This window comes from Amphiprion ocellaris, chromosome 15, assembly GCF_022539595.1.
Source record: "Amphiprion ocellaris isolate individual 3 ecotype Okinawa chromosome 15, ASM2253959v1, whole genome shotgun sequence".
Taxonomy (NCBI): domain Eukaryota; kingdom Metazoa; phylum Chordata; class Actinopteri; family Pomacentridae; genus Amphiprion; species Amphiprion ocellaris.
The window spans coordinates 33,733,936-33,759,489 of record NC_072780.1 but is presented as its reverse complement, the minus strand read 5'-3'; the positions used below and the strand labels follow the sequence as shown (position 1 = coordinate 33,759,489).

General features: G+C 40.8%; 1 protein-coding gene across 1 annotated transcript in view; it reads right to left on the bottom strand.

Moving 5' to 3' along the window:
• Nucleotides 1-12,130: 12,130 nt before the first annotated feature.
• myo1g (myosin IG) overlaps nt 12,131-25,554 on the bottom strand; it is a 66,202-nt gene continuing 52,778 nt past the window's right edge. The window contains exon 22 of the mRNA XM_035944693.2: nt 12,131-12,607. Coding sequence (XP_035800586.2) covers nt 12,445-12,607 — 163 coding nt within the window. The 3' untranslated portion in view covers nt 12,131-12,444. The remainder of the gene's footprint in view (nt 12,608-25,554) is intronic.

The following is a 25,554-nucleotide window of genomic DNA, read 5'->3' as shown; positions in this document are numbered from 1 at the left end:
CAGTAAACTGTGATTTTCCAAATGTAGCTGAATCAATCACCTGCGTGTTTGTTTGCTAAGCTACAATCATTAGCATATCCGTCTAGCTAGCCATTAGCCTGCAGTAACTAAATATTAGCACTAATGCTAACAGATGTGACTTACATGTTCAACAAAAAAAGAACATTTTGCATCAAACTTAGGTCATTTTGCATCTTTCTTCTCATTTTGTGTCTCATTTTTGTCATTTTTTTTGTTGTTTCTGTTTTGCTTTTATTATTGTGCATCCTGTTTTTTGTTGTTTCATGTCCCTACAAAAACTTGTCTCTCCTTTCTGTTGTTTTGAGTCTCGTTTGTGTCGTTTTGACTCATTTTGAAACAAAAAACAGATCTAGTGTTTTGACTGTGACTCCAGGATGGATGAAACGGTTTTGTTTTGCATCGATTTGCAAAATTTTGTGAGGTTTATTTTTTTCTTTTCTTTTTGTATCATATTTTGGTTGTTTTGTATAAAATTTTGGTTGTTTTCTGTCACATTTTAGTTGTTTTGCATCTTTTTGTATTTATTTTGCATCACTTAAACTGCTGTTCAAACTACAATACATCCAATAATGCTCAAAGTTGGTTATAGAGAAAATCAACAGAATCCAGATGTCAGACTGTGACACCTGGATGGATGTTTTTATCAGAACCCAGATGTTTCTCCTCCTAAATGTCATGGTTCTATCTGCTGGACTGATGAAGTTCTGAGGCTCACAAATGATGGAAAAAGTCCATTAAAAAGTGATAAATCTGGACCCACCTCTATGGACTTCAAGGACCTGGAACTGTGGAAATATTCCCAGTATGAAGGTAGAACTCTGATTGTTGATAAAGTTACTGGAGATAAAGAAGTAGATGTTCTGAGGAGGTCAGGAAGGAACTTTAGGTCTATTTGGTTGACTTTTTTTTGTGTTGAATTTGAGTTTTTGTCATAACTTCACCTGTTTTGTGGTGATGTGGGTACTTTTCATAGATATTTTGCATGTTTTCCTGGCATAGATAAAGTTACTGCAGATGAAGAACCAGATGTTCTGAGGAGGTTGATTTTTCATCTCTTGACCCTCATTTTTATCCCATACAGAAACCAAAGTGCAGTTTGCTTCCATGATATTCAGTCGACCACAATATGAAACATGCATTATTTAGGTCTGACATTCTGCTCAGACATTCACACTCTGCCCCCTCTTTCCTGATTAGTGAGCGTTCAGGCTGATGAATGCATGTCGGCGGAGGGCGAGCCAAAGTAAAAACCAATCTGGCCTCATGTTACTGTAATCTCCAGCATGTGACCGATGACGGAGGGACGCCGGAGGACCTGCAGCTACCAAACCTGCTGCACTGAGAGGATTTAGGGAGAAACACAGCAGCTCTGGGACACATATTATATTCCCACTGGTAAATCCTCTCTAACTCATTACCAAATCCTCGCTGCAAGGCTGCTAATCTCCGCGGGGAGACGGACCAGGTGCCAGTCTTTTTGTAATGGAATTGCACGGCGCTTTAAGTGATTGCATCAATGTCAGCCATGATGAATTAGATTAAAAACACACAAGAATTGTTGGTGCACAAGAAACCAAAGAACAAACTGTTGGAGCTCATCTACGTTCTGACTTCAGCTGATTGCAGTGATTGGAGCCATCAGACATAAAATGATTGGAGATAACTGCTGGTGGATGGAAAAACTGCCGTCAACATTTGAGAAAATGTCAGAAAAAACACGACCAATAAAACAGATTCTGCTTTAGAAAGGAAACATCTCTTGATTAACGCTTAGAAAATACACGTAATAATTAAAGCTGCAAGCAGCGTTGGTCGAGTCCTCATATCCTTACTAACCAATGAATCCAAGCATGTCCAACAGGTGGCGCTGTTGGTGGTGAGAGTGTATTTCAGCCTATGGTCTTTTTAATGGTGACCTATCAAAACTGTCCACCTGGGTGCACTATCACTGTGCATATATATATCAGCCTCGGTATGTTATCAGGAATAGACTGTGATCACACATTTAAAGTATGAGGCAGATTGGAGCATAAATCAGGTTAGTAAAGCTTGTTTTATGCTTTCCGCATCCGTGAAGTCCGTGCAGCTCCGTGCGGACAAATTACGTCATTTTAGCAGCCACGCCCCCTCGAGCGCCGTTCTCACGCTGAAAATTTCTGCTTCGTGCACCTCCACATTTTTCTAACTAGGCGGACGGAGCTGTGCGGAAAAACATGGTGGAGGACCAGGACCTACTCGTAGCTGAAGTCTAGAAATACGGGAACTTACATGATTCATCACACAGAGATCACCGTGGTAACCAGGTTATGAACAATTCATAGTGTGAAATTAAAACTAACTGCTGAAATGCAACTATTCGGTAAAATGCCATGTTGTAAGTGGTGTAAACAATGGCAAACTTCTTCTTCTCTAGTTTAGTACCAGAGTAGACCAGGTAGAGGTGTGTTGGTGATACACTGCCCCCTGCAGTTTGGAAGCAGATGTCACACAGAGTATAAATGCACGCACGTTCTCTCATGCGGATTTCCGCATGACTCATTTCCACATGGCTTGTTCGTGCGGAAAGTATAACCCAGCCTTTAGACAGCATTTCCTGTTTCATGATGACCCATCCACCAGGTGGCGCTCTCTCTGTGACTGTAGTTTGGTCTATAGAATGTCATCAGGGCTGGACTCTGATCACACATGTAAAGTTTCAGGCAGATTGGAGCATGTTCAGGCTAGTTATACAGCACTTCCTGTTTCATGGCGAGCAGTCGAAATTCCACCACGCCCTCAGACTTTTGTGAAGCATTTTGCTAACTTTTGATCACCCATGCCTGCTGTACATCCTGACCAAATTTGAGCTATGGCGGGGTTACCCTGTTTGAGTTTATAGCTTTTGAAATCTGCAAAATTGGTTCAAAATCGTCCAAAATATGACACATAATTTAAAATGGCCAACTTCCTGTTGTTCCTAAGGTTTGCTTGTGAGGTAAATTTTGTGCGTCTTGTTTGTGAATGTCATCAGGGCTGGCTTCTGATCACACATGTAAAGTCTGAGGCAGACTGGAGCATGTACAGGCTAGTTATACAGCACTTCCCATTTCATGGTGAGTTGTCGAAGTTTCACCAACATTTCCACACCTTCAGACTTTGGCGGATCATTTTGGTAGCTTTTAATCGCCCATGCCTGGTCTACATCCTGGCCAAGTTTCAGCTCTATTGAGGTTACCCTGTTTGAGTTTATAGCTTTTGAAATGTGCAAAAATGGTTCAAAATAGTCTAAAATATGTCACATAATTCAAAATGGCTGACTTCCTGTTGTGTTTTAAGTGTGTGTCAATTACATTTTCGTGCATCTTGACGAGTTACGTATGCCTACCAAATTTCACAGCTGTAGGTCTCATGTCCTGGTTGTAGAGCCTGTTTGCGGTATTCCAGGTGGCGCTATTGAGCTATTTTGTTCCAAAAAATATAAAATCTTTTGCCGGTCCTGGGGTGTGTGCCTATTTTCATGTGTTTTCAAGTATTTTTAGGCCTTCAAGATGGCGATTCAAAAAACGGGAGAGAAAAATTGATATCAGTGGGTTTCTAGAGGGTCCTACCACCTTTGGTTCTCCGACCCTAGTCATAGGAATCTGCATTATTACAGGAGCTGAGGAAATTGTGCAAAACATTTTGGAAATATCAGCAGAAAAATAAAGAATTAAACCAAAAAAATTGTATAAATTTAGATTGTCCACATTCCTCTGGATGGAAACAATGCTGCTCACGTTAATGGTTTTGAGTGGAAATACTCAGAGGAGTATTAATGCTGCACACATTAATCATAAGAGGAAAAATAACGACATTGCACAGATTCTAGTGTGTGTGGAGGATTTAAACGTATTAAATGTTCATAATTCACGCCTGCAGATGTGTCAATAAGCAGCGATTGAGAGGCTTTTAAAGGCGGCTGTCACATTTAATTGATAAATCGCAGCTTTTACATCTCTGATTAAAGGATTTCCAGCAGCATCGATGCGGTAATCTGTGGCTGAACGTCCAGATGATTGGAGGAGCTCTGACTGGTTCCTGCAGCAGATTATCAGATGTTCACCAGCAGAGAACTCAGTGACGGTAAACACATCTCAGTCAGATACAGGCGGTGTTTCTAATTTTCTGAGACAGAAGATTCACTTAACTGAACTGGACTCGTTCAGGACAAAAGGCTGAAGTCTGCCGAGCTTAAAGTTATTTCTGCCGACTTTCACTTCACTCTGAGATCTGAAAATAACGAAATCAAAAGAGCAGAAAATCAACCTGAAAATTACGAACCTGGTTTCAGAATCTGAAATACTCTATCGATCTCAGAGGGGTAATTGGTGACGTTACAGTTGCTCCGATTTACAGTCTGATTAGAAAAAAACATAAGATAAATATAAGTAGAAAAATATGTCATAAAAATATAAACATGAGTAGAAAAATATTAACCTAAAAATATAAACATAATTAGAAAAATACAACCTAAAATTATTAATGAGTAGAAAATATATAATAAAAATATGAATATAAGTAGAAACATATAAACATAAAAATAATAACAGAAGTAGAAATATATGACATAAAAATAATAATTTAAGTTAAAAAAAAATATGTCAAAAGAATTTACACGAGTAGAAAAGTATAAACATAAAACTATAAATATGAGTAGAAAAAAAATCTCTTAATATATAAACAAAAGAAGAAAAATATAAACCTAAAAATATTAACATAAATAGGAAAATATGACCTAAAAATATAAAGAAAAGTAGAAAAATATTGTAGCACTGTAGCAGCTGAATTTTCATGATGCTGACAGTGACTCAGTGATTCCAGGAATTAGACTGCAGCAGAGAATATGTAGCTTTACATGTAAAAATATGGACCAAACAGCACAAGTACAACATTTTATTGCATTTAAACTTACTAAACAGCTGTTAGAAGTATTTTATGGGATCGACAGGTTCTTAAAAACTCACAACTGAAGTTTTTGGATTTAGCAGCCTACAAAAAAATCTCTTTAACATTATGCTAAAGATAAAACTAATTCACATCACCTGGCACAGACGTCACGCTGTATGTTGTGTGTTTATCATCAACTGAAATATGAATTATTAGCCTCCTTCTAACTGAAACAGACCCATAACATATTAGATTCACAATCTAGTTTGGCTTCATCTGCTGTTTCCCTCTCTCTGCTGAAATATTCACTTTCAGGAAGAAGCTTGTAGTCTCCTGTATGTTAGCGAGCTAGCCGGCTAACCTAGCTGGCTAAGCTAAGATACTGAGCTATGTGTCGTTCTGAAGCTACACGGAGAGATTCTTGTCAATGTTTGTGTTCATTAAGCCACAGAGAGTCGGTTAATTTCTATCTAGCTGTCTGTCCGTCCGTCCGTCCATCCATCCATCTATGTATTTTGGCTCCAAAGGCAGCAGTTTTCAGTGAAAAACCTTTAAAATCCTCAGTAGATGACCTCCTATGTGGAGTTAGTGATTAGCTGGTGAACATACTGGAGCTAAAGACCCAAATATTTCACTTAGAAGTTGGAGGAGACCAAAAACGGAGCTAAAAAAAGAGAATATATTGAATTTATATGAATCTGAGGGCTCCAGATAAACAACAGTTTTCTGAGAGGTTCATGTGATCATTTTAATTAAAAAGTGATGTTTTGGATCTTTACCGCTGCCAGCAAGTGGACAAAAACTCTGCATTTACAGGTTTAGATTTAAAATGTTTTGTTTTCTACGCAGACATACGACTTCTCTGTGCAGTTGGGGAAATATAAACAGAAGCCCTATTTGTACACCAACTTTCCCATTTACACTCATATATTCAGAGGTGATATGTGCAGCTGATTAAAAGCTGTGAGTTGTTGTTCTGGTGTTGATTGAAGACATTAAATCGACCCTCAGGTGTGAACAGAAACACAACAGAGCCGACAACACTTCACAGTCTCGGAGTTAAATTAGGTTTTGCTGAGTGTGGAGTAAATTATGCAGCGATGATACAGAATGTTATGGTTCCACATTATGCAAATTACAACCCTCAGAAACACAAACCAGCAGCACAACTTTTAGAGAACTGCTGCAAGAAACGACTGAATTAAAACCGAGATGTGAAGAGTTTCAGTGGAAGAAATGTGATCAATAACTGCATTTAAAGCTTCAGAAACAAAAAAAAGAGCGTTTGTTGGATTAATAATGAACCCTTTGAAATGAAACACTTAACTGAAGCCTTTAAGGGGGATTTTTTTTTGCAATTTTACACTTTAAAAGTGTGATGTCAACTACAATAAAGACTTCAGTTGTGAAAATGGAAGAAATGTTCTGCTGGCGGATCAATAATTGGATTTAAAGCTCCATAAACACAAAATAGTGGATATTTGTTGGATTAATAATGAGCCTTTTGAAACCAAACACTTGATTTAAGCCTTAAAGGGGAATTCCAACCATTTTACACATTAAACACTAAGACTTCAGTGTCTCCAGGAGATAAATCTGATCACAACCATCTGTTCAATTTAAAGACTACAGCTGTGGAAATGGAAGAAATGTGCTGCTTTAAGCTCCATAAACACATAATAGTGAATGTTTGTTGGATTAATAATTGATCTTGTGGAACCAAACATTTTATTTAAGCCTTAAAGGGGAACTCCAACCATTTTACACATTAAATACGAGATATAAACTATAATAAAGACTTCAGTTGTGAAAATGGAAGAAATGTTCTGCTGGCGGATCAATAATTGGATTTAAAGCTCCATAAACACACAGTAGTGGATATTTGTTGGATTAATAATGGATCTATTGAAGTCTTAAAGGGGAATTCCAACCATTTTACACATTAAATAAAAAATATAAACTGTAATAAAGACTTCAGTGTCTCCAGAAGAAGCTGACAAAAATCAGGTGTGAAGATGGAAGAAGGTTGTTTATTCTGACAGCTGCCACAGATGTGTTGTTGTTGTTGTTTTCAGATTCAAAATTTCTTATTTATTACCTATAGAAGCAGCCGTCTAAAGCGTTCTGGTGGCGTCATTATTGGTTCATTGTTCGCTCCTTATTTCCATAAAGTTGTTACAACCCGGCTCCACAGTTGCAACAAAAACTCAGAGACAACTACTGTACGGTGAAAAACAAAGATTTATTGCTAACTAAAAGCAGTCCACAATGCTGTCAAGGCCCAAACAACACAAAACCCCACACATGAGGCTGGAGCTCCACAGACACCAGCTCCTGTCAGCGAACCGTCTAGACTGGAGAGGAGAGCAGTTAAATGCAGCTGAACCACTGACTGCAGGTGTGGTTCAGTCAGGTGGAAACCCTCAGCTCCTGATCAGGAACATCTGGTGTCCAGATGAAGGGTCGTCACACCCCCCCCCCTTAAGACGATGCTCCCCCTGGAAAATCTTAAACAGCCGCATCAACAATACCAACACAAACTCACTGCTTTAAGTTGAATTGGTCAACAATTTCCCACACCCCGGAAACTGTACAAACTCTTATACTGACAAATTTCAGTCGACTGGACACAATGTCCAAGCTATCATACTCACCAGTCCTACGTAGACCACTCCAGGAAACCCCTCATCTCCATGCTGCACCCAGCAACCTCTGGTGGCAGGAGGAGCATTTTTAAGAGTGTAGGAGGAGAAACAAACAGGGACCAGGAGGACCACGCATGAATCCAATAAGCACAGTTTTACAAACCAGGGACTCTGGACAAACAGCCACCACATCTTCAGAGCTAATGTGGTGTGCATCCAAACAGTGGGACAGTAAAAACACAACTATGACCAACATTCGGTTACCAGTTCATGCTCCCCTTCACAGGACTGATGCTGCAGGGCATAGGCTTAAACCGACTGACGACCCTGTTAACCTCAGCCTCACGGTCATACCAGCACTCTTTACTCAGAGGAGGGGAAGGCTGGTCCTTCCTCGCTTTAATATAGAGAGACACATCCCGTTTCATGTGAGGCCAAAAGAAGTGCTTACGGATGTACCAGTACATCTTGCGTACCCCCAGATGTCCACACCGACCATATGATGTCCTCAGTACCTCCCCCTGGAACACTGAAGGCACAACAATCTGAAAAATAGGATCACAAGTGAAACCTTTCCCATTTGGCACCCATTTTCTTAGCAACAGGTTGTTGTTTACCAGATAACCTGGTGCAGAACTCTCCCTATGTAAGAGCCCAGAATTAAACATTGCACTGAGGGAGGGATCAGCTCGTTGTTCTGCTGCCAGGTCACTGTGAGAAACAGAAGGAAAAACATCAGGTAACCCAACAGTGAAGGACCCTCTATCCTCAGTACCACTCAGCTCAAGGTCTGATTCTGCTTCTCTGGCCCACACGGTCTGGGCAGCTCTACTGCCACCAGGAAAACATTCTGCAGCACCAGGAGAAGCTGTTACCACAGGTTGAGGTGGACCATCAGCCCACACACGGCTACCAGCCAGATCATTCCCCAGAACAACCTGCACCCCCTGGACTGGTAGAGCCGGTCGCACCCCCATGGTCACCTCACCCTGAACCAACCCACAGTCCAACCTCAGTTTATGAGCTGGAACAGGCAGCACATCCAAATCCATTCCCTTCATCAGAACCTTATCACCAGTAGCAGTGAACTGAGAGAATGGCAGCACAGAACTCACAATATATGAGCGGCTCGCTCCAGTATCTCTCAGGATTTTAACTGGTACTTTACCATCAGTACCTACCAGTGACACGTAGCCATCAGACACAAAAGCTGAGAAGTCAGACTGCAACCTCCCATGGACCACTGCAGATTCCCCCTTAAATCTGGGAGAACAGACACCTGGAGAGACGACACCAGTAAACCTCCTGCCAGGAGCAGCGAGTGCAACAGGCTCCACCTGCCCACCTTCAGGATTACTTTTTAACGGACACTCAGCCTTCCAGTGTCCCCTACCTCTACAGTAGTGACAGATGTTCTTCTGGTCCCCCTGTATCTGACTATACACTGACCTATCTGTTCTACTTTTACCAGATTCCAGAGCTCGATAGTCATAATGCCCCCGATGAGTTAATACATAATCATCAGCGAGGGCTGCTGCTTCCTCTGCTGTCTTCACCTTATGCTCACTAATATAGACGGCAATATGTGGAGGAACTGAATCCTTAAACTGCTCCAGAATAACTAACTCACACAGAGCGTCAAATGTATGAACATTTAGTGAAGAACACCACCGATGGAAATGTATACTTTGCTCCCTGGCAAACTCCATGTGAGTCTGGCGACCAGACTTCTCCCAGGACCTGAACCTCTGTCTGTAGGCCTCAGGTACCAACTTATAGGCCTTAAGAACAGCGGCTTTGACCGAAGTATAGACCCTGCTGTCTGCAATACTGAGTGCACAATACGCCTCCTGAGCCTTACCTGTGAGAACACACTGCAGGAGTAACGTTCTCTCAAACAAAGAAAAGAACGTATCAGGATCACGTTCACTAAACGGAGGAACCAACCGCAGATTCGTGGACACATCAAATGAAGGTGGAGGACCAGATGAACCTCCAGAAGTCTGACCCACGACCCCAGCAGATCTCAGGCTTAATAAGTGCTCCTCCAGCTCAAGCTTTTTCAGTTCCACTTGTAACATCAGCAACCTCTCACACTGCTCAAATGTTAAAGTTGAACTGCTGGGAGCAGCTTCACCCAGAAGCAGCTTCACCCAGAAGCAGCAGCAGCTTCAGCAGAAGCAGCAGCAGCTTCACCAGAAGCAGCAGCAGCTTCACCAGAAGCAGCAGCAGCTTCAGCAGAAGCAGCAGCAGCTTCACCAGAAGCAGCAGCAGCTTCACCAGCAGCAGCAGCTTCACCCAGAAGCAGCAGCAGCTTCACCAGAAGCAGCAGCTTCACCAGAAGCAGCAGCAGCTTCAGCAGAAGCAGCAGCAGCTTCACCAGCAGCAGCAGCAGCTTCACCAGAGTCTAACTCAGCCTCCACTGCCTGAACTTCAGGCTGGAGAACTCCTGCATCAAGTAGGTTCATTTTCAGGATGTGTTTCATGTTGTCTTTAGATCGTTTATCACCTACATCCATTTTAAAGTACTCTGCTATTTTCACTAACTGCTCCCGTGAACAGCGCTCTAACAGCTCCTCTGATGGAGCTTTCAAAAAATCCTCCACCGAAACCATGGCTCAGCACAAACCGAATAACCATAATGATACCGACAGGTTTAATCAGCTGCTCTGTCCCTGAACTCTCTGCAGGAAACAGCTGACTGGTCACCATGGTTCCGTCCCTCTAACTGCCTCCACCAGAATCTAGCTGATCTCCCCCCTAGTCTTCAGGTGCTACTTGTGGCGGGTATTTACGCACTGATCTCCCGCAGGCCGTGAAGCAACCGAGGATCGGTGACTCCACCTGCAGCCTCGGACGTGCTCCCGAGACAACTGCTCCAACCACGTTCTCACCACACTACCGACCCCCCAACGGACTGCAAGGGAGTTCGCTCTGAAGCCTAACAGGGACAGAACCACAGCAACTTATCTCCACTAGGTCGCTACAGAAACACACGAACTCAGAAACGAACACAGCATCACAGCGAGCACTAACAGAACTCCAAGATCTGTCTACTCACCATAGACGTGTCTCCAAACACCCAGAACGCGCCGATCCTCCTAAACTGAATGAATGAACCACGGAATGAATGAACCACGGAATGAATGAACAGGCCACACAGCGTCACTCCCGACAATACAAAGCACCTGAATCATTCACAAAAATCACAGTCTCCGCCCACAACGGCACTCACCCAGTCAAGCTACCGCTGTTTACACCGGTTGGACTGTTTGGACGAGCCCCCATTTGTTACAACTCGGCTCCACAATTGCAACAAAAACTCGGAGACAACCACTGTACGGTGAAAAACAAAGGTTTATTGCTAACTAAAAGCAGTCCACAATGCCGTCAAGGCCCAAACGACACAAAACCCCACACATGATGCTGGAGCTCCACAGACACCAGCTCCTGTCAGCGAACCATCTAGACTGGAGAGGAGAGCAGTTAAATGCAGCTGAACCACTGACTGCAGGTGTGGTTCAGTCAGGTGTGGTTCAGTCAGGTGGAAACCCTCAGCTCCTGATCAGGAACATCTGATGTCCAGACAGAGTCGTCACACAGTTGAGGTGCAAATTCAAGAGCTGAATCTTGAAAACTTTTAAAGTGACTCAGCTAAAAACAGATTTAGCAGCTTATTCTCACCTTTGATGTTTAAAAAAAAAACACATTTTGGTGAACTTTTTCATAAAATAAAGTTTCCAAAGAAATCCTAAGACACACCTCTAAAGAAGTTTGTCCAATCAGGGACCTCCATCTGAACACTTCCTGCTAATTCCAGGCCGTTAAAAACAATTAACAAAGAGGTGTAGCATGAGTAGAGCTGAAGCCGACAACTGATTAAAGCCAAAACTCTAAGCCCTAGTTTAATTTAAACAGGTGACTGAACAAGTATCATGGATGAAGAAACAAAATGGTGCCACTAACTTGTATTCCTAACAGAGATCTGGGGCCAGAGGAGTCCGGCAAACTGTGGCCACAACTTCAGGTTCAGCTTGAAAATAAAGGTTAAAAGGACATCTGTGAAAATGCATTTTTTGAGGAGAGATCTGGGAATGAAGAGTCGCATCAATCTCTGCATCAGAAGTTTAGCATGCTAAGTTAGCGCTCTCCATCTGTTATAGAGATTTAGGGGAAAGAGTTGCACAAAATGCTGAATATCGGTGCAACAACTTTAAGTTAGACTCAGAAACATTCAAGATGTATAAAATAATACATGTTAAGCTGCATTTCTTCTGAACTGTTTTAGAGTTTTAGCGATAAGAAGGATGCAGAGTGCTAACTTTGCACGCTACGTCTTTGATGTCGAGATTTGGGGGAATGAGAAGTTGCTTCAAACTCAAAAACAACCCAAACACAGTGATTGGGTTTGCAAAGTTAGCGTGACCCACAATGTTGACCTCCTTCTCTCTGATTTTTCTTTGCTTTTGCGCTGATTAAAACTCAGATTTTCTTTGCTCGGAGTTTTAATCGGTGGATGAAACTCTTCATGTGGTGAAATTAAGAGACACTCGCTGAAGTAAACCTTGAATAATTTATTTTCTTTAAACTCTCGTCTTGTCCTTCTCATTGCTCCTGACATCAAACAACAATGCCAGAAAACACAAAAATAAATCATCTGCTGGGATGTGCAACTTGTTCAACCTTGTCACAAAACATCTTCAATATTTAATAAATCTGCAGAAAAAGCAGGAAGAAGTCTCATCTTCGTCCAGAGATCTTTTAGCTCAGGAGGGAGTTCAGACTTTAAGACCTTTGAGGAACCCAACGGTCCACCTGAGAACACAGTCCTCAGTCTTCGTCTTTAGATGTTCCTTCAGGTTTAGGAGGTTCGTTAGTTGGCAGGAACCAGCAGGATGAATCCGTCTCGACTCTTCTTGAAGTCGGCGACGGTCTGGCCGGCTCTGGTTTCCACGGTGACGCTCTTCGGTTTTCCTCTCATGTGGAGCTGCAGAGCCGAACGGCAAACCTTCACCGGGAACGGAACTTTTCTGACGCTGGAAGACAAAAAAAAAACACAGACGGTTCCAGTTTTATTAGCAGCATGAACTTCTTTAATGATGACATTAAAGAAGTTTCCTTTATCGAGGTTTTCTGCATGCATTTTGGGTGTATTGTGTTAAGGACATCCGGATGCACACACAAATGAAGACTTGCACCATTGGTTATTACACACACACACACACACATAAATGTAGACATTTTGCTGAAGGTGTTGACAGGTTTCTGACATGTTGGGCGGCATGGCTCAGTGGTAGAGTGGCCGTCTTGTAACCGGAGGGTTACTGGTTCGATCCCTGCCCTGGAGAGTTCATGTCCAGGTGTCCCTGAGCAAGACACTAAACCCCTAACTGCTCCTGATGGGTCGTGGTTAGCGCCTAGCATGGCAGCATCCACCATCAGTGTGTGAATGTGATGTATAATGTAAAGCGCTTTGCGTATCGTTTCGGGTATAGTAAAGCGCTATATAAATACAGACCATTTATTTTCACATCTCCATCAACCGTCACCTGATTGGCCAAGACAGAGAACCCTAACCCTCCAGAACCAGAACCATATTTACAGAACATCTATTTGTGGCAGCAGCGAGCTTCGTTTGGCAGCAGAGTTTGTTTTTTCCCTCTTCTCCTAAACCGTGGCTGCAGATCACAGGCGCAGGAACTCATCGTTACGTCATTTTAGTTATTATGCAACTGAGCCGGGAGTCGGTCCAATCAGGTAAAAGCATCAGAAGAAGCACCTGAAAGCTGACAGAGACATTCTAAATAAACAGAAACAGCATGAATTCACTGTTTATCAGTGGACTGAAGCTCTGCAGGAATTAGAGATTTCCATTAATTTCATCTCAACTACATGCATGATAAACTTAAACACAGCAAACTGAAGGAAGAACCGGACCTTAGTGTGGAACATTATTAGTATGTTACAGTTTTTCTCAGTCGGTTTGGTTCATTTCTCAGATCAGAACTGAAATTCTCTAAACTACTTGTTCAATCCTCACATAATTGTGTCACTTGTTCATATCAAAAAGCAGTTTCTCATTTCTCTGAACCAGCTGTAAATGCTTTGGTTCATCCATGAAATGATTCTGTCCAATTCTCTGCTGTTTCCTCTATTATCCGCTGCTTCTGTCCTGCTGATCTAAATGTATTCTAATGGGTCTCTGTTGAATATTCTCACCCTCCACAACATTTAGGCATTAGTTCATCACATCAGTCTTTACATGCAGAATGGTTGAACAAGCTGTCAGAATATATCAGGATGTTTCTATACATTTCCATGAGACTTTTTTTCTCTAAATCTGTCCTGAGTTTGTAAATTGCTCCCAGGTGAATCTTGATTTTCTCTAACGAAGGGAAATGTGTGAAGGGTTGGGGTTTTCTGAAATATTTGTCCGAATTGTTTTGAGAAATGCACTTCCTGTTTTGCAAATGTCGAGGAAGATTCGAGAAACGTACCAAAGTGACTGAGTAAAACTGCAATCTATTTTTAAAGCTTGTAATAACAATACTGTTAAAAGTACAGTTAAAATATGAGTTTCTGTTCATTAAAGTGCAAAAAACTGTTTTGTACATTTAACTCTATTGAATTCTGCTAATAAATATCATTATTTTACATTTATTATCTTTATTATGATGTTTGTTGTTACTTGAAAGAAAAAATATGTATATTAAAGACAGAAAAATGGTAAATTAAAGTGTTTATGTTACAGATTCTAAAACTAACCTGCAGACTGTGAGTTTTGTTTAATTTAGTTTATTATAGAAGCTCTGTTATTAATCTGTGGTGTTAAAAATACTGTTTTTCTTGTTGAATTTCCACGATCTGACGGCTCTGTGGAGGAAACCGTCTCCGTCCCTCAGCTGCTGCTTTACTTCCTGTGCTGGTGGATGAAGAATGTGAACGCGGCCTCCAGAGCTGCTGATCCTGAGGCTGTGCAGCAGGTGTGGCCCCTGATGAACCCTGGAGCAGCTGTCCGGGCCGAGCGGGGCCAGAACCCGACACACAAACCCACTGACCTCCGCCGGGTTTTCCAGCCAGTGGCTCCAGGGAAACTGGACGCCGCTGCAGCGTGTTGAGAAAAGCTCTGGCAGCAGCGAGGATGCCGGCGGTGCAGCGATGTGGAGATTCCTGCCGCTGCCAGAGGAAACCCGAGAACCGAGACCATGAAAACAAGCAGCTAAGCACGGATCAGCCCAGTTTAAAGACGAGATTCTGATTCTATTCTGGCGCTGAGAGTTTAACTGTCCTCTCCACAACAACAACAGCATCAGCACCTGAATCTAACTCTTCAGATGACCTGACGTCTCCTTCAGGCTCTGGAGATGGAGGAGATGATCTCCTTTAAACACACCAGCAGCAGCTTCATGTTGTTTCTGTGCAGCCAAACCTCTGAGGAAGCAGCTCTGGGTGGATGTTTGGGACTAAAGCCTGATGGTCTGTGGTCTGAATCCCACCAACAATCATCCTCTAACCACCTTCTGACCTGAACCCACAGGAACCAGCGGTAACACCAGACGTCTCCCAGACGGATCTTCATTCTAGTGGTGGAACAGTTTGTCCATTCTGGACTGTAGTAGGACAGAAGTTTGACTTTCCTCTTCAGAACAAACTTCTGAGACAAAACACTCAAATCATGGCCAGATTCTCACTCAAAACTGCATCTTCTCAGCAAAAAACACGTCCTAACCAACCCCAGACTCCGTGGTCTTTTCAGTATGTTTGGGAAGATTCACTGAAGAAAAAAGCCTCATATGTTGATAAAAAAAATCAACAAAGACAAAATGAAGCACCTCTGCTCATCTAAGACCATCATCTAGACCCCTATGAACATCTAGGCCCCTATGAACATCTAGACCTCTATGAACATCTAGACCCCTATGAACATCTTCAGCTGTTTCCAGCTACAATAGTCATTTACCACATTAACAATGTCTACATTGGATTTATCATTAATTCAAGTTCAGTTTCTAAGAAGTGCAACAGCATCTGGATCTGATTTTTTTGAAAAAACAAAATTTAAACGGTGGAAACTGGAGGTAGGAAGTCGACATGTCAGCGAGAATAAAATACTATTTCAGAGCAAGGAAGACTGAATTTAACTTTAAAACATTACATTTGGTTTTAGGTGTGTTGAAATTCAGTTTATAATTTTATATTAGATTTTTAATTTCAGATTCACATTCTGTCACACATCTGAGAAACTGAATTCCAATCATTCATACCTGAACTTGAATAACTAATAAAAATTAGAATTTCTGTCTTATAATTCGAACTTCAGTTTATCAGATTGAAACTACATTCCAGCACTCTTGAAACTGAATATAATGTTTTGAAACTGAACTCTGATGCATTTTCCAAGCAACTATTTCTGTAAACCAGTTACTTCTGTGTTCACACATCATGAAAAATGAATTTTAGTCTGCAGCAGCGTCCGAGGCCATCGTAAAGACGGTTCTAATTATAGATCCATCTGAAGAACTGCTGTAAAGATTAATGTTAGTTTATGATGAAGCGTGAACAGACGCCACTCAGAATCACATTTACAGCCAGAAATAATTCACTCTGCCCTGAATTCCTCCATGACTTCATGTTCCAACTTCCAGGAAAGTTTGATTTATGAATCTGCTTGGAAAAGAACAACACGTTGTGAACAACATGTGGACACGCTGAAAATGCTTCAGAGCTGCTAATAGAATCATGTTGTTTCTGTTGAACAGAACCAGGCTTCATGCTAAGCTAAGCTAAACTAAACAACCTTCTACTGAATGAACAGTCGTATCAGAGCCTTTCTTTCCATCTTCTCCTCTGAACTCGACACCTCGTCATCGACACAATCCTGCAGTTTTCCCCCTGAAATCTTAATTAGCCGCTGCTTGGCAACCATCGCCAGGGCAACAGCAGCATCAGCAACCCCACGTCAGGGCGACCGGACCAGCCAAGTCCTCGGTGATGTTTCAGATCCTCCTTCAGGATGGAGACTCATCCATTCTAACAGCAGGTCTTCATCAACCAGCTGCTCTCCACTGAGGCATTCTGGGAAACATGAGTCACACTGAACGACACAGACTTCTATAAACGGAGTAAATACGGTTCAAGACATAAATGCTGCAGTCGTAAACATGAACACGGACTGAATCATGGAGTGTGAAGAGTTTAAATATCACAACAGTTTCCTTCATTCTCAGAACAACCACAGAAACAGAACTGATCTGAAGTAGTTCTATATATGAGATTAATTCAAACTTTTATTATAATTGTGTAAAGTGCGTTTAGAATGTTGGATTTTCATTGAGGATAAAAAAATCCACTTCATGGCGACTGAATTCAACTCAGTTTAAAGTTATGAGTAAATGGTTCATTCCAGATCTGGAGGACATCTGGGCTTTAAAGTGTGTAAAAAAATCAACCTTCTCTTCTCCATTTTCTGCTCCATATTGATCAATAATAGGTATTGATGGGCTCAGCTTCTTCTTCCATGTTTTCTGTACTGTTTGCTAACTCTACTCTAATCCATGCTAATGTGATCTTTTTCTCAGCAGTAGAAGCTAGATATTTAGCTGCTGTTACTGCTGACCAAGAGGACAAACTGACTGATGGAAAACAGTCCAAAGAATTAGTCTGATCCTGATAATATGAGCTGGAGGGAGACAATCAATCAAGGCTGACAATTTAAATGAGATTCTAACTCTTTTATTAGAGATCCAGTTTGGTTATCAGGGGGGAGGACAAGAGAAAAATGGCATTTTAGGGGAACTCCAGACTTATTTGGCATTTAAATATTTTAAACATTCTTTTCTCCTAGTTTTTATAGATTTGGTCTCAGGACAAGAACATTTACACACTATTGATGTTTTAGGGTTTAATATGTGAATTATTGGATGGAAAACGTCCTCCAGTTCTGGAATGATCCTGATGTAGTTTAAGTTCTGCAGTCTCAAACGTGAAAACGGCTCGAAACATTTAAATCTCACAGCTTCAACAGTTTCCTTCGCTCTGGTCCATCTTCCAGAACGCCGACATGTTTCTGAGATATGAACAGATCAGCTGAAGCATCCAATCGATTATCAATAAGGAGGGACGGCTGGATGTTATCAATAGTCTTAATGCAACAGAAACATTTGTTCCACCAGACAGGAAGCTGCTATTAAACTCATCCTGGTCCAAACATCAACAGAAGCACGAGGCTGGTGGAGATGAAAACAGTTTTCCATTGAGCTGCTGTACAGTGGGACTGACAGGGAATCCATTTGTTTTGCTCTGAGGTGGACTTGAAGGCAGCATGTTTGGATCAACAAAGACGCCTTTTGATGCAGTTTCATGGTCAGCAGCTGAAACTCTGAGAGCAGCCGGGAGGTTTAAAGGATCTCCGATAGAAAGTCCCAGAGATTAACCAACCCAAAGTCACTTTGTCTTAATAAACCAATGAACAATCGCTGTTTCTGTTGTAAAAACCCCTCTGATCAAACTGTCAACCTCCTAAATGCCAAAACACACAGACAAGTTCATAAAAGTCATCTAAATCACACCGTTCATCAGAGCTACAAACTGTAAACACAGAAATAATTCACTTGATTTTCAACTTTACAATGTTTTTTTGTATGAAGTATGAGGTCAGTGGATTTTGTCATTCTAAAAAACAACCAAATCAAACCTAAAAATTGTCTTTATTACTCCTCCAAGCAACGTGATGGAGTTATGTGACGATATCCAACATCTAGACCTCTATGAACATCTAGACCTCTATGAACACCAACATCTAGACCTCTATGAATACCAACATCTAGACCTCTATGAACACCAACATCTAGACCTCTATGAACACCAACATCTAGACCGCTATGAACATCTAGACCTCTATGAACATCTAGACCTCTATGAACATCTAGAGACCTCTATGAACACCAACATCTAGACCTCTATGAACATCTAGACCTCTATGAACATCTAGACCTCTATGAACATCTAGAGACCTCTATGAATACCAACATCTAGACCTCTATGAACACCAACATCTAGACCGCTATGAACATCTAGACCTCTATGAACATCTAGACCTCTATGAACATCTAGAGACCTCTATGAACACCAACATCTAGACCTCTATGAACATCTAGACCTCTATGAACACCAACATCTAGACCTCTATGAACATCTAGACCTCTATGAACATCTAGACCTCTATGAACATCTAGACCTCTATGAACAGAGTAGAGAGGAAAAGTCTGGAAACATGGAGATAGAAAAACATCTACAGTATGAAGAGACAAAACAACCACAAAGAGACACAAAATGACAAAAACCATCATAAAACGAACCAAATGACACACAAAATGACAAAAATAAGGCCAAAAAAAGACATAAAATGGCAAAAAAAAAGACAAAATGACAGAAGAAAGACATAAAGCAACACAAAACAGACACAAAACAACAAAAACAAGGCAAAATGACACAAATTGACAAATGGGTCACAAAACAAGACAGAAAACAAAAAAAAGACACAGAACAACCCAAAAGACACACAAAATGACAAAAATGAGACCCACAAAAAGACACAAAATGGCAAAAAAAACAAGACAAAGTGACAGAAAAAGACAAAAACAGCACAAATAAAATACCAAATGACATAAACTAGACACAGAACGACAAAAAGCACAATAAAATGACACAAATGTGACACAAAACAAGAGTAGAAGACAAGAAAGACTGAGAGGAAAATCCAACATACTGGATCAATAAAACAACTTGTTCAGAAACTTGAGTCAAATTTGAAAGCATCGTGTGCAAAATTCTAAGAGTTTTGGACATGTTTTGAGCCATTTTGAGTCTCTCTTTTTATTATATTATTATATATTTAGACCAAATTTGAGTTTATTTTTTACAATTATTGAATTCAGTTCTGGAATTTTTTTGTTACTCTTGAGGAATTTTGAGATATTTTTGACTTTTTTTATAGGTTTGGGCAAATTCTGAGACATTTTGGATGATTTTAGACTGAGAGGAAAATCAGAGGTACTGGATGGATAAATACATGCAGCATGGCTCAGAAACGGTGAACAGAGGAGGAGGTTGTTGGATCCATTCAGCATGGTGAAACATCTTTCTACTGATGATTAACAGAATAAACTTATTAAATATGTTTACATGCATGAGGAGTCACCATTTATCCAGTATTTATCAGACATGAGAGCTCCTGTTGTACGTGTTAAAATTAAGTCTCTTTCATTTCACTTCCATTTTTCTTTTTTTTTTGGCAAAAAAGAGTCCACATAGAATAAAAATTAGTCACCAGTGAGCAAAAATAAGTTTACAGTGAATAAAAATGTGACCGAAGCAGAAAAAGCCATCAAAATGAAAGTTTAGAGGATTAAATTAATTACTAAACATTCATTCCAGTTATTTTTAGCCTTTATTTTCTGCTGTTTTTCATTAATCATAGTGTACTTTATGTCCAGTTTTATATTAAAATGTGTTTACTGCAGCAACAGAAGACAAAGAAAAGCTTTCTTTGACCTGATATCTTACTAAACAACATCTTGATCACCGTTCAGAAGGAGACTTTCTGGTGTTTTTCAAGCACATTAATGAAATTACAACTAAATGCTGACCTGAATGACAGTAATATGATATAAAATACATGGAAGTCACATGTCTCTGGTGACTCGCCAGCAGCTAAAGGACAACTTTTATTAGGAGGAGGAGGAGAAATATTTTATTAGCAGCGTCCTGCAACATTAATCCGGCCTGAATGAGGCTTTTGTGAGTCACGTCTTCTTAAAACTTCCATGAAGACGGACGACCGGAGCCTCGCAGGAGCCCAGAAGTCCTCATAAAGTCCCGTCACACATCTACAGACCGGACAGATTCAGGCTTTTTCATTCTGTTTGTCCTCTTTAGATGTTGTTTTGTGGGTTTCTGTGAGCGTCACATGAGCAGCAGCAAACTGAAATCTGTATTTCTGTGTCAATAAACGGTTGTAACCTCGGTGGGGGTGGAAGTTTTTAACCTGAGCAGGATATTTTCTCCGCTGTTTGATGGTCGGTGTGGTGTAGAGTCTGGACAGAGTTAATTTAGTCATGAAGCCTGAGAGTGTCGGCCTGAATCAACGGCTGCTTTCTCTGCTGCTCTGGACTAAAAGAGTTGTTTTGCAGGAGTTCATGTCAGCTGTTTGACTTTAACTTCAGAAGCTGTTTTGGTTTGAGTAAATCAGTCAGAATATTTACAGGACTAGAAAAACCCTCAGAGAGCTCAGTCCTCCTCCAAGGCTGCTCAGTCGCTGTGTAATTTCCGACTCGTCTGGTGTTCCGTGATGTTTCTGTCCCGTGACAAAAGTTCTGTGAACATTCGGCTGAAATGCAGGCAGTGTTTTCACAGAGCCGAGAGGAGACAAGCATGGAAACAAATAATAAAATGTCAATAGTGAAACATTTGCAGAGGGAGGGGCCGTATGTAAATACAAGGGTGATTAATTTGCATATGGTTGCTAATCAGTAATAGAGGGTAATACAACAAAGAACAACTACGATCTATTACTACTGTCTACTGTCGTATGTAGTGTTTGTCTACATGAAGAATGAAATCTTTAAACAACTTGTGGTCATCAGTGGTGGATTTGTAGTAGGATCACAATCATGTGATCATCAGCAGGCAGCTGACGTAGTGTTCACTTGTTGTCATGGTTACAGTGATGCCATGCCACTATCTGACAATGATACAGAAATCTTTAACTAATCCGTGGATCCAGACTATAAGTCGCATCACTGCCAAAATCTAATCACTTGGTCCTTTGTGTCATTGCTGACCTTCCCTGAAAATTTCATCCAAATCCATTGGTCTGTTGTTGAGTAATGTTGCTGACAGACAGACAGACAGACAGACAGACACCAATCATCACATAACTCGTGTTGCTTGGGAGAGTAAAAATACCCCAAAGCATGTATTAAAAACAAATTTCTTTTTCACTCATTATGTCTAGTTTAAAAAAGGTTTAAATATGACCATTTACAAACAGATTATGTTTCTCTAAAACTAATATAGAAATATTTATTTCAAAGTTCAACTCCCTGAACTCCAAAACCTGCTGTTAGGGTTGCAAAATATGTCACTTCATGGAGTTTCCAACTTCCCTATGATCCTTAACTAATTGTGCATGACATATATTTATAACATCCAGGTTTTTAACAGTTTTATGTTTTGGTCATGTTGGATTTTTCTGAGCTTCCCTGAAAATTTCATCCAAATCCATTGGTCCTTTTTTGAATAATGTTGCTAACAGACAGACAGACAGACAGACAGACGGACAAACCAACGCCGACTGTCACATAACTCCACCACATTCCTTGATGGATTCATTCCTCATAAAGGCTTGTTTTAGTTGAACAAATGCATCAACAAAGATGCTGTGTTGCTTCTGAAGTGTTCCGGGTCTTATTCTGTGACATATTTTCTGACACATTGACCTAAATCTCATTAATTTATGCGTGAATACTGAGATCTTCAAAGGCATCATTTGGTCACAACATGAAAGAGGGACAGAAAGTCGCTGCTGCCAGCTCTTTTCATAGAAGCCGAGCCATAATAAGCTCCTATATGACGCATTAGAGGCTGAATTATTCACACGTGCTGCCGATCAGTCGACGACAACAACCTTCCTCTGTACAGCAGCGGGACTCGGTCTGGACTCTAAACGAGGAGAATCAGTGAAGCACATGACCCGGCAGCTCGACGGGAAATAGGTCAGCGATCAACTATTCACATCCACCTGGGTGGGAGTCGGTTGCCATGGTTACTCTCCATACGATCGAACTCGCACAGCCATCGATCCCAGGGCAACAGGCCAGTAATATACCCTGGGGTATAAACTGGTCTGGGCCAACATACACCCTACTTTAATATGTGAAGAAATTTAGCTCAACATCTTAGGAAGAGTTTTGGGTCAACATTTCAACCTAAAACTTGTTTTAAATATTGTTTAATGTGTTTTTTCCTGACGTTCAATGTTGTATAGCTTGATTAACCCTCCTGTTGTCCTCATTTACAGGCACCAAAAAATACTGTTTCCGTGTCTGAAAAAAACCAAAAAATTCAGTAAAAAAAATTCCACAAATTTCTAAAAATTTGAAAAACCTTCAGGAAGAAAATTCCAATAATTCCTTAAAAGTTTCCCTTAAAAGTTTTGTTTTTAAAAAATCCCCCAAATTTGGCAAGAATATTCTTGTAAATATTTTCAAAAAATGAGTAAAAATCTTCCAAAAAAATCCTAAAAATATCTAAAGTGATTCCATATATATCAGTAAAACTTCTAATATTTTCTTTAAGAACATTCACATAAAAATCAACCAAAATCCAGCAAAATTCGCTGGATTTTGGTTGATTTTTTTGTGAATGTTCTTAACAAACATTTTTAACATTTCTTTTTTCCACCAACAAATGTTCAAAGATTTCCCAAAAATGCTGAAAATGTGGACATCAGAAGTTTCACTGTGAAAATATATTTTTTTCCACATTTTCAAACTTTAAAACGGGTCAATTTGACCTGCAGGACGACACGAGGGTTAAGCCACTGAGAGAATCCAACCGGGAAACATAAAAATTTAATTGACGCACTTAATTACCGCAACAGATGAATAAAAGTCCAACTCGGTTTACCTTACGATGCAAATTGCTGAATTTTTGAATTTTTTTCAGACAAGGAAACGATTTTTGGTGCCCATAAATGAAGACAACAGGAGGGTTAAAGTACTGGCTTAGCCTCTTTAACATTGGTGATGACTTCCTCTAGCAGAGCTATTCCCACTTTATCATCCTCCACAATGCATCCTATCTAAAGGTTCTTGATGCCGTAACCTAAAGGCCAAAGCAAACCTGGGTATAAACTGGTCTAGGCCAACGTGTACTTTCGGGGGTTAATCTGGCCTGTTATACCAGGTCGCCTGCCGGTTCGGATCAGAAGATTTAAAGTCAGAAAAACCTGAAAGGAGACGTGAACCGAAGGACGAGCAGCTCGACACATCGAGGACGGCTGCCGAGGGACAGGAAGCAGAAACAGAGGAGATATTTCAGGACCGTCGTGACGCCTCTCACGACCCAAAAAGCGAAATTAGAAACGAGCAGACCGACTTCGCCAGACGCCCCAACGAGGTCAAACAAGGAAGTTGAACAGGGAAGTCAACAAGTTGTCGCCATCGGTAACAGGTCAGAGCTCCGTCTGATCGATAGAACCTCCTCACAGACCTGAAGGAGGCTTCAGGATTCATGAACTCATTTCTGTTTTCTCGCCTCGCTGCAGAGGGAGGGGTGACCCAGAACACTGCTATTAATGCAACATATTCTACATATTCAGAGGAAAGTGCTGATGTGGAGAAGATGAAGAAGAGGAGGAGGAGGAGGAGGAGGAGGAAAACAAACAAGAAGCAGAGAAAAAACAAGAGAAAGTTAGAAACAAGAAGACTGAAGAAGATGAGAGCAGATCACTGCTCTCATCTTCTTCAGTCTTCATGTTTCTAACTTTCTCTCATTTTTTTCAGATTTGTTCTAAATAAAAAATCATCAACACAACAGTTTGCATGTGTCCTATTGAGTTATGATGACTCCTAACAAACTTATCTTCAATGAGTTAAATGATTACGGTCAGAGGTTCCAGGTAGAAGAGGAGACCTGAAGAAACATGAAGTTATCGAGCTAATTTCATTAAGGTACATCAACCTCATTACGGCTCTAAATCAACTAACGCAGGAATTTCAGTTTGAAGTACACAGAATGTTCAACTGATGCAGGACTGCTACGTCAAACCGACTCAAAATTAGATTATCCACGAGTTAAGTGGTTGGAACGGGTCCATTAAAGGACTTTTTAGAATGTAGAGAAGATTTTTAATGTGGAAAGTCTGGATTTACCCTCTAAAAACTACATTTACTCTCTAATACTAAATTTATGCCCTAACTCTACATTTCAACAGTTTCCTGCCTGAACTTTACAACACAGTTTCTGAACACCTAAAAAGACATCATCCCAACAGTGAAGCATGGTGGGGGCAGCATCATAATATTATGGGATGTCTCCTCAGTGGCAGGTACAGGAAGATTTGAGTTTCCCGAACAAAGCTGAGCCTCAAACCTCATAGAACATCTTGAAGATGGAAGAAACTGCACAAATTCAAATGTGTAAAATTTTTACATGAACATCAAACAAGAGCTTTGATGTAGAAATACAACTGGATGGATGGATGGATGGATGGATGGATGGATGGATGGATGGATGGATGGATGGATGGATGGATTGATGGATGGATGGATGGTTGAACGGATGGATGGATGGATAGATAGATAGATAGATAGATAGATAGATAGATAGATAGATAGATAGATAGATAGATAGATAGATAGATAGATAGATAGATAGATAGATAGATAGATAGATAGATAATTTTAAGGTCTCCAGTAGCTCACATGTTACATTTAAGAAAAATAAGGGAACTAAAGTGTAATGTGCAAATGGTTCTGGTACAAGACATGAGGAGCCACAAAACAGTCCTCCTAGTATTTAACAATAAAATATTTAAAAAGTCTAAATACAGTAAAACAATAGATGTAGTTGACACCAGATATGATGTTTTAAACATGTTTTCTAGTTTCACTGAGTCCTATTTTCATCCCAGTTCTTCCAGAAACTCTTCTTCCAGTCAGTAAAGAGTCTCTGCTGGTGATCAGTGAGACTCCAAAACCCCCAACGTGCCTTTTAAGTAAAGAATCCTCTGAATCCTTTAAGGCTGGGGCAGATCATTCCCTAAATCCACCCTCAGCCCCTCATACTCCCCCAGCTGTCCCAGCAGATGGTCCGACCCCCTAAACATCCCCCAGACTCCCCCATGAGGCCTCCAGTAAAGACCGCCATGCCAACACTCCGCTGCCTCCTGCTGACAGCCCAGCAGCAGGTAGGAGGGGAT